This window comes from Micropterus dolomieu, linkage group LG11, assembly GCF_021292245.1.
Source record: "Micropterus dolomieu isolate WLL.071019.BEF.003 ecotype Adirondacks linkage group LG11, ASM2129224v1, whole genome shotgun sequence".
NCBI lineage: Eukaryota > Metazoa > Chordata > Actinopteri > Centrarchiformes > Centrarchidae > Micropterus > Micropterus dolomieu.
This window is the reverse complement of record NC_060160.1, coordinates 7,274,839-7,292,192: the sequence shown is the minus strand read 5'-3', so window position 1 is coordinate 7,292,192 and position 17,354 is coordinate 7,274,839. Positions and strand designations below refer to the sequence as shown.

The 17,354-nt window shown below is 40.4% G+C and overlaps 1 protein-coding gene across 1 annotated transcript in view; it reads left to right on the top strand.

Moving 5' to 3' along the window:
- Positions 1-16,952, top strand: part of sos2 (son of sevenless homolog 2 (Drosophila)) — a 44,039-nt gene extending 27,087 nt beyond the window's left edge. The window contains exons 8-23 of the mRNA XM_046062268.1: positions 2,964-3,062; positions 3,505-3,632; positions 3,925-4,580; positions 4,723-4,804; positions 4,920-5,042; positions 7,647-7,759; positions 9,008-9,230; positions 9,427-9,546; positions 9,647-9,809; positions 10,861-10,978; positions 11,133-11,305; positions 11,397-11,513; positions 12,136-12,403; positions 12,816-12,857; positions 13,022-13,125; positions 13,808-16,952. Coding sequence (XP_045918224.1) covers positions 2,964-3,062; positions 3,505-3,632; positions 3,925-4,580; positions 4,723-4,804; positions 4,920-5,042; positions 7,647-7,759; positions 9,008-9,230; positions 9,427-9,546; positions 9,647-9,809; positions 10,861-10,978; positions 11,133-11,305; positions 11,397-11,513; positions 12,136-12,403; positions 12,816-12,857; positions 13,022-13,125; positions 13,808-14,314 — 3,036 coding nt within the window. The 3' untranslated portion in view covers positions 14,315-16,952. The remainder of the gene's footprint in view (positions 1-2,963; positions 3,063-3,504; positions 3,633-3,924; positions 4,581-4,722; positions 4,805-4,919; positions 5,043-7,646; positions 7,760-9,007; positions 9,231-9,426; positions 9,547-9,646; positions 9,810-10,860; positions 10,979-11,132; positions 11,306-11,396; positions 11,514-12,135; positions 12,404-12,815; positions 12,858-13,021; positions 13,126-13,807) is intronic.
- The last annotated feature ends 402 nt before the right edge of the window (positions 16,953-17,354 follow it).

The following is a 17,354-nucleotide window of genomic DNA, read 5'->3' as shown; positions in this document are numbered from 1 at the left end:
GTCATTAGTGTTTCTCCTCTGCCTCTTCAGCTTTTGTCTCATTGCATGTACTTCATCTTTCGCTCTCCATCCTCCTTGACTTTCTCCCTCCCGCCCGCTCCCTGTCAGATAGATGTGTCTGTCGAGCACTGAGCCCCTGCACTCTGCAGCGTCTGGTATTTGTGGGTAAATTACATCGCCTTTTAAAAATAGACCAGGCAGCCATACTGCGGGCCATTTTTCTCCTGGGGAGGAGGAGGAGGGGGACTAGTGGCCTTAGGTGCATTTCATGTTTAAAATAAGCTGTGAATTAAGACTGCAGAAGACAATGGGCAACATGGGTTTAAGCAGCCCTTGTGAAATGGGAACATGTTGCTCTGTACCGTATTCTTACTGCATTGTGTGTTTATATTGAGGCTGCTACCACAGTGATGCATGCTCCTGTAGAGACTAGTTTTTACACGTTATCCAACACAGTGTCAACTTTACTTCTAGTTTACCTGATCAGATCTATAGGTAGTCCTTCACATTAAGCTGAGATCACTTTGACATTTCTTTGTAGTTTTGATAGAGCTCAAGTGACCCATATTTAAGAGTAAAAAAAGACACATTAGCTGGTTTTGCATTTTGTTTACATGAACGCACTACAAGGATAACTCAAATTTACCCTAGCAGGTTGTTTAGACTAGGGCTGAAAGACTCCTCAGATTGCTGGAGATGTAACGGACTGTTAGGGGACCTAGGTCATGCACTGTGGTTGTGTCCCAAGGTACAGGCTTTTTGGACCAGGATCCACAAGTTTATTTCAGAAATAGTGGGGACAGATTACGAATTCTGTCCTGAACTCTACATACTAGGGAACCCCAAAGTTATTAACCACATGGCAAAACTCTTAGCTAACTGTGTCCAGACAAGCATCATGATTGGCAAACCGATAATAATGAGAAAGTGGAAAGATGCTGTGGGCCCATTATTTCAGGAATGGGTCTCAGAACTGGGTAAGGTGGCGGCATTTGAGAAAATATCATACAATCTGATGAACGAAGTAAAGAAGTACAAGGAAAAATGGGGGAAGTTTTTTACAATTTCACTCATTACTTTCGACTTAATGGACCAATTCCCAGACTCTGTGGTCTTGTTTCTCCTACCTTGCTGTTGTTAAGTCGTATTCCATCTATCTGTGTCAACCTCTGTCTCAACAAGTTTTCTGTACTTGCAAGGTATGTGTGTGTGTATATGTGATTGCACACACAAGTATGTGAGTGTTTCTGTATGTATGCATATTATTTTATATTCTATTTTTCTTTTAAACTTGTCACAGTTGTGATTTCACTATAAAGGTAGAATGAAGGTGGGGGGAGGGCGCTGCAGAAGTAATCGCACGGACAGTATTATATGGACACTAATCTATTATTTGATTCTACTATTATTGTGACTCCCCATGTAACAATGGTACAGTCTGTGGACAATGGACAAACTTCTAAGCTGAATTCTTATTTCAGGTACACCATCCTTGCCTTGGGTCTCCCGTTTTGTTTTGTTGTTGGGATTTTTTTCGGTTGGAAGTTGTTTTTTGTATTGCAAACAAAATAAAAAATGTAAGTCACAGAAAACAAATTAAACAAACAAAATGACCTGCATGTCAGGGTTGCACGATTACAACTGCAAGGATTATCACTGTTATTTTGCTCAGTACTGGCACCTAAACTATTTTTAATACAACCATCTATTTCTAGGAGCAAATTTGTTTTTACTGCTATTGAATGTTTCAAAAATTTTACTTCATAATTATACTAGCAAAACTCAAATCCTAAATTACTGCGTTATTTAAAGGAATACTTTTACATTTTGGAAACACTGTCGTGTTAATCCCAGCATGTTTGAAATTAACTGTTGTGTATAGGGAGCGCTTGATTTGTTGCTCCAAAGCACAAATGCATAGCACCAGTATTGCACCCAACCAACCTAAATTCATAGTGCTAATAATGGTACAGTACATCTAAATGTGTAGCTCTAATGCACGCAGACAATTTTTACACCTGCATGGTGCTAATGTATCAATAACATGATCTAAACTTAGGTCATTGTTTTTTATCGGCTGTCCGTCAGTGTGCATCAGGCAGCTGATGTCTTTCTTTTACATGCACACTGACCCTCTTCATCTTCATCTCCTCCCCTCCCTGCAGAGACAGCATGGCCGCTGCTGTGGATTCTGAGTAGTAGCATATTGATTCTGAGTCGTCTATCAGGGGAACAGGAGATTTAAATGGATACTATGACGGCCTCCTCTCCGGTTACCCAGAAGCCTTATTCGGTCAATCGCTCCTCCCTGCCTCCATCCTCCATAACTCACTACCCTATACCCTCTTTTCTGATCTTATTCAGCCTCATTTAAATAATGAAACATACATATTTTGATTGTCCTGGTCTTCACAGTCCTCGTTGTTTTTTTTATCATTTTAGAATTGTAGCAGTATTTTTTTCTAAGATCATTAAGAAATGTTGTTTTTTGTGGTTACTTGACAAGCTGGGATATATTTCTCTCTAGTTTTTATCATTGTGCCTGTCAGCTGTGATCTCATCTTATTCACTGGCATCAGAATAGACGTTGTGAACATGTGAATAAAACTAGAAACCTCAAGCCTCAGGCACGTTTAAACACATCCAGTTTTCCAACTGATACTTATTTGGAAGTGAAAATGAAAGTTAAACATTAAAAGTTTTGCTGAAGTTGCATCTAATGTTGGTGTGTTTTTTATGCTCTTTGTGTCTTGTATGAGAATAGAAATGTGTTTAAAGATGTTGGGAATAGAAAATCACTGACATCAAGATAATTTTTTTTTATAAATCACAATTCCGGCTTGACATGACATTTATGAATATAAGCTAATTCTAAATGAGTACAAGTCTCTCAGCCAAATGCTCGTTGGATCGTATCTGTTAATCCATCACTAACAGTTCTTGTGTGTCTTTGTGTCTTCCAGGCGGTTGCAGAAGGCTTCAAAGAAGCAGTCCAGTATGTCCTTCCACAGCTGATGATGGTCCCAGTATACCACTGTATGCACTACTTTGAGCTACTACAGGTATGTCCTGGCACACCACAGTAATAATCAAAGATAGGATTTGTTAGTTTGATAGTTTTTACATTTTGTACTTTGTTTTTTATTTTGCTGATTACTTCACTGGTTAGTGGTTAATGATGAACACACTAAATTCTCTTTCTTTCTGTGTCTTTCTATATCTTATTGAAATTGTTTTCTGTACCTGCTTTTAAAATGCAGGTATTTTTTGTTTATTGTAATGGAGTTTTTGTAAGCTTTGTAATAAAATTAACAATGGCTAAATTCTATTAAACGTCACAGTATGACATAATACCAGAGCTCTGGAAATGGTTTATCTAAATGTAATACAGTTGTTAATGATAATATTAATACCTGTCCTTTCACTGCTATGACACGTCAGACCTCTCTGTATTATGAAGTATAGCAACATGTCTGATGCTTGTCTTCTCTGACATTTTTTCAGCAACTTCAGGAGCGCAGTAAAGACCAAGATGACAGAGAATGTCTAAAACAGGCGATCACAGCGCTGCTTAACCTTCAGTGTAGCGTGGAGCGCATCTATGCCAAGCACCAGCCTCGCCGTAAACCCGGGTATGCCCAGACCACTTCTATTCTAGTCTTTCTGTCTACATGTTATTGACCAAATCACAGAAATTAGTTTACATGTTCTGCATTTCCTTTACAAAAAGGCTGTTCTCTGTTAAGCTGTTGTATCACATAACTGTTAGCACACAAGAATAATATAGTTGGAGCATCTAGAAGCTGCAGTGGCCCAGACCTTGTGCACATATGTATTTAGTTGTGATATTTCTGTGGTTTCATGTTTAATTTATGCACTGAGTGCTTCAGTTTTCTGACCCAAAGCTTCACTCCTCCCACACAGTGAGCCCATGTACCGTCTGTACAGCAGGCAGGTTCGTAGCAAACAATTAGCCATCAAACGCATGAACGAGATTCAGAAGAGCATAGACGGCTGGGAGGGAAAAGACATCGGTCAGTGCTGCAGCGAGTTCATCCTGGAGGGCCCACTTTTACGAGCTGGTGCCAAGCACGAGAGACACAACTTCCTTTTTGACGGCCTGATGATAAGTTGCAAAGCCAATCAGAGTTCACGGCTCCCGGGTTCGGGCAGCGGAGCAGAGTACCGTCTGAAGGAGAAGTTTGTCCTGAGGAAGATCCGCATCGTGGACCGCGAGGACTCTGCAGAACTGCGGCACGCCTTTGAACTGATAGGTAAAGATGAAAACTGTGCCGTTTTCTGTGCTCGGACAGCAGAGGAGAAGGCGTCGTGGATGGCAGCGCTGGTGACTCTGCAGTACCGCTCCACTTTGGATCGCATGTTGGACACAGTGCTGCAGCACGAGGAACAGGCACATCCTCTAAGACTGCCCTCCCCGGAGGTTTACCGCTTTGCTGTGCAGGACTCTGAGGAGAATATTGTGTTTGAGGACAAAGTGCAGAGCAAAACAGGCATCCCTCTCATTAAGGCCGGCACAGTGGTCAAGCTCATAGAGAGGCTCACCTACCATATGTATGCTGGTAAGCTGCTGCGATACATCTTCCTGTGGATAGACATTTGACATATTTCAGTTTATCTGGTTAACTAAAATGTTTATTTTGCAAAGACACACTGTGCTGTTGAGTGTCTGTTTGTTATCTAATCTGTTTCATCTGTTTGTAGATCCTAACTTTGTGCGCACATTTCTTACCACATACCGATCATTCTGCAAACCACAGGAGCTTCTCACCCTGCTTATAGACAGGTACAGTTCAACCAGAACAACCGTCCTTTCACCAGTAGTTTTATTATCAGTGATGTTGTGTTATGGGTGCCCTCAAATCTTGAAATAACATATGTCTGATCAATATTTTTCTCAGAATTGAGATTCCTGAGCCAGAACCGACTGAGGAGGACCGTCAGGCTCTCTGGAACGGCGACCAGCCAATGGCAGCCGAGCTCCAGAGATTCCGAAAGGAATACGTGCAGCCGGTCCAACTCAGGTACGAGGGCCATCCAGTCATAGCATAATCTGTCACAGTGAATTGTTCCTGTAAGGCTTCCCAAAACAAAGAGAAAAGTAATGGTAAAAAAAGGACACAAAATCCACAAGACAGGGAAATGCATTGTCCAAAAAATATAAGGCACACTGTACACACTAAAGAAAGGAAAATATCTGAGTTTGTTGATGTTGGTCCAGAAGTGACAAGCACTAAGTTGGATTTACGGGAACTTTTATTATTCCAAGGCTAACTAAAAATAGTTTCCATGTCAGTGTAAAAGTCAATTAAACATCACAGTCCAGAACAAATAAAAAGGCACCACAAGACAGAAAGTAAAAAAAATATATTGCTCTTAAATCTGAGGTGGAAAATTTAAACCACAGTGTCAAATGTTCTATGAAGGTTAAATTCGGACTTTTGCACTGTTGGAATTAGATCATTGGTTACTTACATTTTAGGTATGAATTGCTCAGAGATGTTTTTTGAAAAAAATGATTCCCCTGAGTCTCTAAACTTGATGAAATGTAAAAATTTGCTCTAGTATGGAAGCCCTAAGCGGCCATCCATTCAAATATTTTTTTTACTCCCGTTTTCCCGTGATAACAGGATAATTATGTCTTAATCTCGAGATAACAAACCATAGCTGAGTACAGGGGTCGGCAAGTGCGTTTTTAACTGTGTTACTGGTTAGCAGAGTTGGTAGAGCACAGGACTCGTAATCCTAGGATTGTGTGTTAGACTCCTGCTCTCAACAACTTTTTTTTCTTCTTGTGTATGTTTTTTTATTATCCTCTTTAGCAAAGTTGATATGAAGAGATTCATGGGATCCAATCGCACATTTCACGACAGCTATTTCAGAGGTTCCAAAATAGCCGTCAGGAAATGTGGAACGTTAAATGGATTCCCCTGATTGAGAAGTGCAGGAATTTCCTCTGCCTGGGAATGATGAGTGAATGAAAAGTCTATAGGTTGATGGATGTGGACCAATCACCGGGATGCACACAGTCCAGCCCGTGCTCTTATTGTGAGCATGTGAAACAGTCTCTTCATAAGGGAAAAAAAAAAAAATTGGTCAACAATGAAGATTGAACACCCTATGGATATGAGTCCTGTGCTATTAACTAACCATTGACACCAATAAAGCACACTGAGATTACCATAAAGAAATTTTCCTGCCAACCCCCGTGTGTAACTACTGTTTTGTTATCTCGAGATCACGAGAAAACGTAGTAGAAAAAATATTTGAATTGATGGCTGCTTCCGTACTCTAGCATCTTTGACTGTTTTCTAGGGCTGACCCCAAATAGTCAAAGATTCGATGCTTTGATGGGCGGAGCCTGATTCGACTGTCAATCTCACAGTCGAATCTTTGCAGTGGCGTTATGAAAAGTAGAATCATACCATTTTGGCAATATGGGGGAGCTCAGCGTCTCACTATTACATATAAATACTAGTTTTCTTCTAATAAGTTATTATGGTATAAATTTCAACAAATAATGCTGTAAATAAAAATGTGAAAAGAAAGAAACTTTTAATAAATCTTTTTATTAAACACCGTAAATAAATCCTAAATTTTAACCCTTTAAGGTAGGGGGCATCGATGCGCTTCAGCAGTTGTGTGTGTGTGTGTGTGTGTGTGTGTGTGTGTGTGTGTGATTGGCAGACGAGGAAGAGAGACCTTCAGCTGTGCGGGTGTTCATGTCTCTTTGTCTTCTGCTGTTCTTTGACTCTTTTACGTTCTCCTGTTAAGGCCTGAATATTCTCAGTGAGCCACAGAATAACTATTGTATTCGACTGTGTGTCCTTATAAGGAGTGACAGAGTCAGGAATAGTCTCGTAAGTCCCATTAAAAACGGAGAGCTTCTCAGAATCAGACTACACTGCTGCTGTAGTTATAAATAAAATCCCTTAAACATTTAACAACATTTAGCAACAAACCTATAATAATAAGACTCCTAATGTTTTTGAGCATAGGTACAAACATTAAAGGAAGTTGTCAGGTAGTTGGGCCGTCATTAACACTGTAATGCGGTCCAATCGTTTATTTTTAAACCAGGACACTCAAAGTAGGTGAAAATACCTCTTCAGGCATGACTTTTGCCCTTTTAAAGCACAAAACGTTCCTGCTGTTTCTATTTTTAAGTACCCACTCTTTAACAAAGTTAACTGACCAGGGTAAGGAGTACACACTGGTCACCAGCCAAAAACTCTTCAGTTAAGGATTTTGTTTGCCAAATGTCTTTTTTCTACCAACATCTTTGTCAGGTAATTTACTGTTATTGGGTTATTGAGTTCTTGGTTGATAACAAATTAAAATGTGGTTGGTGGAACTGCCTGATAGTCTAATTGTTGCCTGTGATGCAGCCTTTTCTCTCCCCTTAGTTCCTGGTGGTATAACTATATAAATTTCACGCCTCTCGAGAGGGTGGAAGTGTTTGTTTCCTGTTTGTTGCTGAATAGTTGTACATAAATGGAAAACATGTTTTCAATGAGCACAGTTGTCTGAATTTCTTTAAAAATACTTATAATTGTGAAGTGTGTGAAATATGTGTGGAGGACAATCCATACAATTAGTTAATACTGTAATGTGTGTTTGCTTCTCAGGGTTCTCAATGTTTTCCGTCAGTGGGTCGAACATCATTTCTACGACTTTGAGAATGATCCTGAGCTGAGAAGTCGTTTAGAGGAGTACATCACCAGCAAAATTCAACTGCGAGGTCAGAACCAGATACAGTATAAACCTCTAAAGATACACATTCAGCCTTGGAACATCAGCACCGAAGTTTTGTTCCTCTTAAGAAGTCACATCTCTTTGTTTGCTAAAGGTTACTGTGCAAAAAGATACATTTTGAAAGATTATTTTGAAGAACTTTGTTTTAAAGAAATGTTGACATAGTAGGATGGCCACATGAATAACGCTGATTAGTTCAGTGCTTAATTCCAATTTAAAAACTTTTGTCAGATATTTATTAGGGCTGAACGATTAATCGTTTTCAAATCGAAATTGCGTTTTGAAAGAACGCGATTAGCTAATTGTGAAGACGCCGATTAAAATGTAGGTTAATTATACAGCACATCTGAACTGTTTTAAACACTCATGCAGTTACAAATTCATTCAGTTGTCATCCTTGTGTGACAGACTTGCTAACCAATCACAAGCGCCATAGCTTAATTTTACTTTGCTGTCATCCATAGTTTTCTGATTTGAGCCTGTGTGTATAAATGTGGCCCAAATCAGAATTAAGACCACTAAGTCCTGACAAAATGACATACAAATCTCTAATAAGTGGAGAAACTTTAATTAAGTGAAAATGTGGCCGTAGAGGGTTGGGGCTGGGCAAAAATGTTATCACAGTAAAAAAATCTGATATCATTGGATATCGATAATTATCACAATAAATGTCAAATCATTATTTCTTTCGAGTTTAAAGGCAGATTTTTGCTTCTGAGTGAAAGTTGTAGAAACGAGATGGTTCATTGTTGTTTTAAACTATTCTTTATGGTCAGAACAAACACTTGTGGATCACTTAACAAATCTTAGGTAGAACACTTAAAACCATTACGATAAAAAAAATTTTCAACAAATATGCATGAGTAAAATGAAGTTAAGAAAATGTCAGGCTGTTTTCCTCAACAAAATAAATATTTTAATAATTAATTAAGTGCTAATTCGTTAGTTAATTCAAATGAAGTAAATCAAACATTTATTGACATATATATATTGTCATTGAGGAAAATTGTATCGCGATAAATATCATTATTGTTTTATTGCCCAGCCCTACGTAGAGTTAGAGGTTTCGTTGGTATTCAGTGTTCATATCAGCATGTGGTACAGATGAATATTTCAAAATAACTTAAAACACCGCTTGGCTTGCATCATGAAATCTGTGTTTGTGGAATGACATTTAGAAAGTAAAGCTTTGAGAGACAACACATCTTTTAGACTCTTCCCTTTCCTTTTTCAGGCAAGTCTATGAGAAAGTGGGTTGAGTCCATCAATAAGATCATCAAGAGGAAGCTGCAGACGCAGTCAAATGGCGTTAGTCACAACATCACCTTCGAAAGTCCGCCTCCTCACATCGAGTGGCACATCAGCAGACCAGGCATGGTGGACTCATTTGACCTCATGACGCTTCATCCTATAGAGATCGCCCGCCAGCTGACTCTGCTTGAATCAGAGCTCTACAGGTGAGTCAGAGGAGTGGATGAAGACTTCTAAATCTATGTGTAGCTATCAGTTTGCTTATGGAGATGATTAAGACCTTTACATAACATTTGCTACAATGTAAGTGTCACTGTACTCAGACTTAGATCAAATTGTTGTTTCCCTGTAATTGTGTCTAGTATTGCTTGTCTGAAAAATAAAAGCCCGCTTCCTCCACAGAGCTGTCAGGCCGTCCGAGCTGGTCGGCAGCGTCTGGACCAAAGAGGACAAAGAGAAGAACTCTCCTAATTTGCTCCGCATGATCCGCCACACCACCAACCTCACACTGTGGTTCGAGAAGTGAGTCTAAGGATTTAAATATTTAATTCACAAGAAAATCTGGAATTGTCCTGTGGGGGGAAAAAACAAATATCTATAACTGTTTGTTGGTCATTCTCAGGTGTATTGTCGAGACGATGAACATGGAAGAGAGGGTGGCTGTGTTATCACGGGTTATAGAGATTCTGCAGGTTTTCCAGGAGCTCAACAACTTTAACGGTGTGCTGGAGGTGGTCAGTGCCATCAACTCTGTCCCCGTCTACAGGCTCGACCACACCTTTGAGGTGAGCAAAACTATTAAAGCAACAAACAAGAAGAAAAGATGTGACTCGTTGCATATCTTCACCAGAAAAAAAGAGTTGCAGCAATTTATGTATTTTCACACTTTACAAAGAGACTAAAAGTAAATAGTCCATGTTTTAGCTTAAATCAAAAGGGTTTATCTTCTATGTATGGTGGCTCTTTTTGGACAACACAGACCACTTTACATTGTTAGACTCTATACCTATGCTCATGTCAAAGCGGAAACTCCACTGATTTAATACATTAAAGTCTGTTTACAGGTTTTGAGGAGTACTACTGCATATGTGGAAAAACAAATTAATAAAGCCTTTTGTAGCTCCAGTGGGAGCTAAGTGAAATCTCATAAATATCCTATTAGGGCTGAAGACTACAAGTTTGAAAATGGGAAAAAATTCTGGAGGTGTGGAGTTAGAAAGATGTGTCCGCTCCTCACGGCTACACTAGCCACTACGTGCGTAAAACACCTGAATCGCTGACCAAACTGTTGGCAGTCCAACTCCAGGTTTTGACAAGGTTGAAGAATACGTGGAATAAAAAATATGATGTCTCATTCTGCTGGATAAATTTTTGAAACTGTCGATTGTGAGTCCCACAATGTTATAAGTGCATCGTTAAGTCAGTGAAGCACTCTTTTAACATTAACATGATAACAGGCTTAGACTAAGCAGGTTAACATGTAGCATTACAGTGAATTTATTTTGATTTAAACTGGGCATTGTGATGTATTTGGGGTACAGAGTCAAAGATATTATAACAAAATTTTAATGTTATCATGTTAGTGGGAAAATGTTCTCATACACTATACAAAATTCTGTAGGTGTTAATATAAATGTTTTTTATATATATACTGTGTGTGTGTGTGTGTGTGTGTGTGTGTGTGTATATATATATAATAATTTTTTACATTTACACCCTGGCACAACAATTAGAAAGTGAGAAACCTCTGATGTTTATTAAGTGCATTTTAATCTAATGCTGAACTGGTGATCAAAACATAATTTATGGGACTTTTACTTCCTCCTGCACCCACAGGCAATACCAGAGAGGAAAAGGAAAATCCTGGAAGAAGCTGTGGAACTGAGCCAAGACCATTTTAAGAAATACTTGGCTAAACTCAAGTCAATAAACCCACCCTGTGTGCCTTTCTTTGGTAAGTCTTCTGCACTGAAATGACCTGAAACAACTGTCTTCTCGGGATCTTGTCCATTATTTATTTATAAAACCAGCAAGAGTTTTCAGTTTCCGTATGAGTACGTTTCAAACAATCTTCTCTTGACTAATATCAAACTGAACTTCACCCTCAGGTATCTATTTAACTAACATCCTGAAGACAGAGGAAGGTAACCCAGACTTCCTCAAACGTCACGGCAAGGAGCTGATCAACTTCAGCAAAAGGAGGAAAGTGGCCGAAATCACAGGCGAGATCCAGCAGTATCAGAACCAGCCCTACTGTCTGAGGGTTGAGCACGATATCAGGGTGAGCGCTCATTCTTATCATTTTCTCTTTGGTCTTTCAATATGTTTCATAGATCCTGAACTCAAAACATGTCATTTTTGTTGTTGCACAGAGATTCTTTGAGAACCTGAACCCGATGGGCAACAGGACTGAGAAGGAGTTTTCTGACTACCTGTTCAAAATGTCTCTGGATATTGAGCCACGGAACTGCAGGCAGGCTCCACGATTTGTAAGTGTTTAGACTGCAGTGTTTCAGTAGTAGTTGTTTTTGCAGCAATGTTTGGTGCCATTTTAGTTTCAGTAGTTTAAAGAGTCAGTTTACCCAAAAAAAACATATTTTCTCACTTACTTCTAGTTTTATCTGGTCATGCTTTTTTTTTCTTCTAAATCTTCCCTGATTTTTTTTTGTGCTCCATGGAGGTGGAATTTTGTTTTGAGGTGGTCTAAAAACGTTAGCGGAGCTAAAAATTCAAAAGCAACCCACAGATCTGACTGAGAGCACTATTCATAGGGCCTTCTTCGTTGGTGTTAAGTAATTCCAAGGGACAATTTGAGGAACATAATATTTTATACCAAGTCTCAACTCGCTTCTTGTGGACAGAGATTTGGATAAACACCAAAAAACAGATTATTATTTGGCCTGCAGTATACTGGTGGGAAAACTGGTGGATCTTTTCTGAAATGTTCTCTGCTGCAGTGTTAACAATATGCCCCAAAAGCCTATGTTATATGTTTTGATGTAAGACATTTGCCTTAAGTTACATTGAGCACTAGGTTCTTTCTCAGAGACACAGAGCATTGGTTGTATCGGTGAGTTCTCACTGGTGAATTTCGGGTTTCTTCTTCTGTAGCCCCGGAAGACCGTGTACAATCTGAAATCCCCGGGGATCCGGCCTCTGCGAACGTCTACCTCTGGCACCCTGAAAGGCCACCCCGTCCCCCTGGAGAGAGATCCCCCACATAAGATCACCTTCCGGAGCATCGCTGAGACCGAGCCGGAATCACCGGCATCCATCTCTGTGCCCACCTCGCCGAACACACCGACCCCTCCACAGTCAGCCTCCTCCTCCGACCTCAGCTCAGTCTTCATAGAGCAAGACCTTAACAGCTCCTACGGCGGTGAGTTAAGCTGACGCTCGAATCTTGCAGAAATCCCACTATACTGTTACTCTTTTTGTCATTCAAGAAAGGTTTACAGATTGATTGCATTACATGACCTTTAGGTTTGATTTTTGTCCCACTGACATTTTCCCTAATGCTATATTTATTATTGCAAAGTATAAACTTTGACCGTGACTAAGTGGAGAGTCCTATTCCTGAGCCACGATCTGCATCACATGGGCATGAAGTTTTTTTAAATTTTATAATGAGCGCTGGCAAGAGATTAGGTCTGTAGAGAAGTTGGAAAATGTAACTAAAAACAAAACAAACATTGAAATTTAAACACTGACTGCTTCAGAACACTACTGCAAAAGGTAACGGCACTTTTGTGTAAAATGAGATCTTTATCTTCTCTCTTTGAATTTTACAGGTTGCAATGCCATCTTCGCTCATGTTCTTCTGCCGCCTTCAAGTAAGTGTGGTCTTAACTTTTCAATTTAGTAGTTTAACTACTGATTTCAGTCAGAGGAATCATTCTCCCAGTACTTTGTGATCTATATGCAGTGATAGTGAGCATGTTCCTGATCTTTTATCCATAATCTTTTTAACTCTGTGAGTGTCTTTTCTTCTTCTCAGAGTTCCAGTCTGTGTCTTGCAACAGCCTCCACCAGCTTGGGGAGGAGCAGGTGAAGCCACCTCCTCTCCCACCACGAAGGAAAGATGCAATGTCTGAAGCCAAAGTAAGAGCAGGGCATTATTTCCTACTAGTTATACCCGTAATTATAACACCTTAACTCAGTCAGCTCGATAGGGTTGAACATATTTGTGGCAAGTGCAAATAAAAATACTATGCATTATGTGGGTGGTTTAAAGTGGCCCGTCAAACATGATTTGAGGTGGCAATTTATTTTAGGGGTGTATTTTGGGACTTAAAATAGATCACTTATTGGCACAAAGGGGACACAATGATTAATGCTCAAAATGTTTGAGTTTCAACTGCTACGCTGTAAATAAACTCACAAATTGCGCAATTGGTTTACTACGAAGGGAAACATTTTTACCTCAGATATGACATTGAAGCCATCTACTGCAAAGATTCCAAACCGTTTTGTACCTACTAGTCATTTCAACTCTAAAATATGTGGAAATAGGGTCCTCGTATAAAAATACAGAAATTACTCTTTAAGCAGAATAGACTTTAGAGTCTGAAAGAATTAGAGGTATTCAGTAAATTCCAAAATAAGCAAACAGAGGGAGAACTAATAAACATTAAGCCTAACTGTGTGGCATAAATATGTTGACCTCTTCTGTTGATCCTCTTGTGATGCCTCACATTTATATTACGACCCCTTGTGGGGAGATACATGTTTAGTATCTTGTTTTGGCAGATTTCTGATCCCAACATGTCTCTCTGTGTCTCAGCTGAGCTGCAGGTCCGACAACCCCCCCGCCATCCCTCCCCGGCTGCCCCCTCCTCTGCCCAGGAACCAGCCTCGACCGCTGATCAACAACGGTCCTCCTGGCGACGGCCCCCTACCCAGCCCTCCTCCTCCGCCACCACGCGACCCTCTGCCTGACACGCCTCCACCGGTGCCCCAGCGGCCCCCAGAGATCTTCATCAACTACCCCCTGAACCTGCAGCCTTCCCCCGGGGGCCGATACCACTGGGACTTCAGCAGCTCCCCCAGCTCCCCCAACACCCCGCCCAGCACGCCGTCACCTCGCGTCCCCAGGCGGAGCTGCCCGCTCAGCGCCAGCCAGAACAGCCTCTGCCCTCTTCCTGTTTCCATCACTGCTCCACCTGTTCCCCCACGCCACAACTCCAGCCCACAACTCCCCAAACTCCCACCAAAGACATACAAAAGGGAGCTACTGCAGCCGCCCCTACAAGGCCTCTCATTGGTGGAGAACACCGACAGCAGCCAGTGAGTCTGCGTTATTTTTTTTTTTAAAAAACCTTGAGGTGATCTTGAAATGCAAACTTCATACTGTCTCCTGCAAACTAAGACACAGTGGACTCAAAGCTACTGATCAGAAAGAACTACACTGCTCTATACACTCCACCCACCTGCCCTCTGCATTGACCGATCACACCCCCGCTGTGCCTCTCAGGGGATCAGTAGCTCCGCCTTCATCATAAACCCTCTGTGCCAACAAGAAACCCACACCGGTGTGCCAGCTAATAAACAAAAGGAGTTGAGTGTTTGTGTCTGTCTGTTCTGTACGGAGCGGGATCGTCTGCTCCTGATTAAAGTTCTCACACTCTTAACTTAACACTTACCCCACGCCCCACTCCTCTGTCAGGGTGGGGTGAATGTGGGGGGGCCTTTGTAGCCTCAACTGTCATGCTTTGTTTCTTTGGGCATTGACATCATCTGGAGTCCTGCTGCAGCTCACAGATTTTTACAACCTCTCTCCTCTTCAACGACTCTCTTAGTAGACAGGAAGCTCTTTCACAGTGGGTGTGAGCAGCAGACATTTCCAATGACTCGTTTTTCCTACAAACTGATAAACAGTTGCCAAAGTCTTATTTTATGCAGGGGGATAAGGGATTTACTTCTTTTTTTTTTTTTTTTTTAAACAAATATGAAATTAAAAGAAACTCATAAAGGAGGCGACACTGAATCCCCCACCTTGTATCTCAACTGTACACTGTGACTGTAAAGACGTGAGTCAAACTGTTTGTTGTCTAAAGACAGGCCGCTCCGCAGCCAAAAAACGTTGCCTTTAAAAATCCAACAGCGGTGACCTCTGACGCCAGGCTGTAGTCCTCATGGCCCGGACTGGGACAACGAGAGCTGAGAACACTCCATTTGCACATTGAGTTTGGGCAAAGTCAGCAGGTTTTTGACTGTAGAAAATATCCCTCTGCTGTGTGCGACAGAGGGAGGGCTGCCGTGATATCAAACACCACCGATCCAGGACGAAGACGAGGAGAGAAAAGAGAGACACGTTTTTCTCTCTCCAACTCTTATACAGCTGATGTCTTAAACGATCCCCTTATAGGCGTGCGCTGCTGTCTTGACACTGTGCTCTTCTCCAAAAGCCCTCATGACCAACTCTTCTTCATTGGTATTAAAACTCAGCACTAGAAGCGCAACCTCCCACCAGAGCTGGGTCAGCTCCCCATGGTGGCTGCTCGAAATACCTATAAACCCATGAAAAAGAGGAACTTTTTAACCCAACTTCTTATGTATCTCTCTCTCTTTTTCTTTTTTTCCTGCTTGAAAACACTTTGTTTCACTTTGGAAAGACTGAAATAATCCATACATCATGCTCAGATGTGCCTTTTATTTGGTTTTCTACTTTACAGAAATAAGCAAATGGTGTCTAAAATGCTAAAAAATAAAGTTGCCTATGTAATGTTTAGAACAAAGCTATACACTATGAAATTGTACATGTTTGTGGATATTGTGTATATATATAACATGTATACACTAACTAAATAATTTGTATAAAGTGACAAGTTTTTTTCCCTGTTGTATTGTACCCTCATCCGCATCTGTTCAGTTGAATATTGCCTAATAATCCAATGCTGCTACAGTCGGATAAAAAAAATACAAAAAAAAACAAAACAAGAAAAAAACAGGTCACTGTCACTAACTTTACTTACAGACAATCTCCAGTTGAAACACTGGGAGTATTAACTGAGGAAAGCCATTTCCATTTTTTCTTCCCTGCCCCTTAGCTGTTTTAAAGCAATGAAAAAAATACACAGTTCAATATGCCAAGCACTTACTTAGACATGTGCTTCACTTTGTACATTCTACTAATTGCCTTTTTCTCCTTTTCAAAGGTTTTTTAATGCTAACACTCATTAAACAGAGGTTGGAATTATAGTTGCATTTGAATATGGACAGTCCTATATTCAGTTGTAAGTATTTGAGCATAGTGAAGAATTAGACTTGTTTGTTTTTTTTTCTGAGAAACACACTTTGTGCACTTTAGGCTGTACTGTTTAAGAGCCACAGTTGTTATAGGTCATGTTTGTAAATGCAATGGTCCTATGCAACTGTTAAACTCACTTTCTACGTGGATCAGGGCAGTAAAACGCGAGTCTACCACCTCACTTTTCCCCCCCATGAAGACACAAACACCTGGGGATGTCTGACCACCAGGAGCTTAAGAAAAAAACTCACTCGTGCCCTCTTTTTTATTATTTTTTTTTTCTCCTCACGTTGCCCTCAAATTACACAGTCATCCTCCTCCTCTAACTGCCTTGTGTGCGGAAGATGATGGATGATTAAACTTCTGATCAAACTAGAGATGAGAGGAGCGTTGGAGGATTTTTAACAGACAGCTGAAGTCAAATCACTGTCTTAGCTCATGTTCTGTCCATTTCCCAAGTCAGTATTTGTGGGGTTAATTTTGCCAAATATTTTTTTGTTGTGTTTTTTTTTAACCCTAGCCCTGACAGAATAAGATACTGGTTTTCCTCTGGTGGCACTGTAAAAGCTTGATCCAGCAGTTGGTTTATTTGATGGTATGTGGCCTTTTAACTGCTTTGTATTAATGGTCTTGATGAGATTAATAAATCACCCAGTCTTATTTTGTACTGAACTACTAATTTTTCTCCTCGTTTTTTCTTTTGATGTCAGTTAGCTTTAAATTGAAGCTATATGTGTTGGAAAGATAAAGACATTCATAAAGGAAAAGTTTGCCATTTAGGGAACTACGTTCATCTGCTGTCCAGTTTCATTAGCTTAGTTTAGCATATGAGTAAAAAGCTAGTTAGGGTAACAAAATCCATCCACCAGCACCCCTAAAGTTATATATATACATTGTTTACTCTGTACAAAGAATTAATATATTCTTTGTTTAATCTGTACAAAGACCTGTGTGAAAACGAATAGCCGTTTACAGGCGGTGCAGTAACGTTATGTACCGGACCATCCTCCAGTTAGAAAAGTACGATGGAGCACCCCTTGAAAAAATATGTACTTGCATTTCGCACGAAGCCTTAAACTAA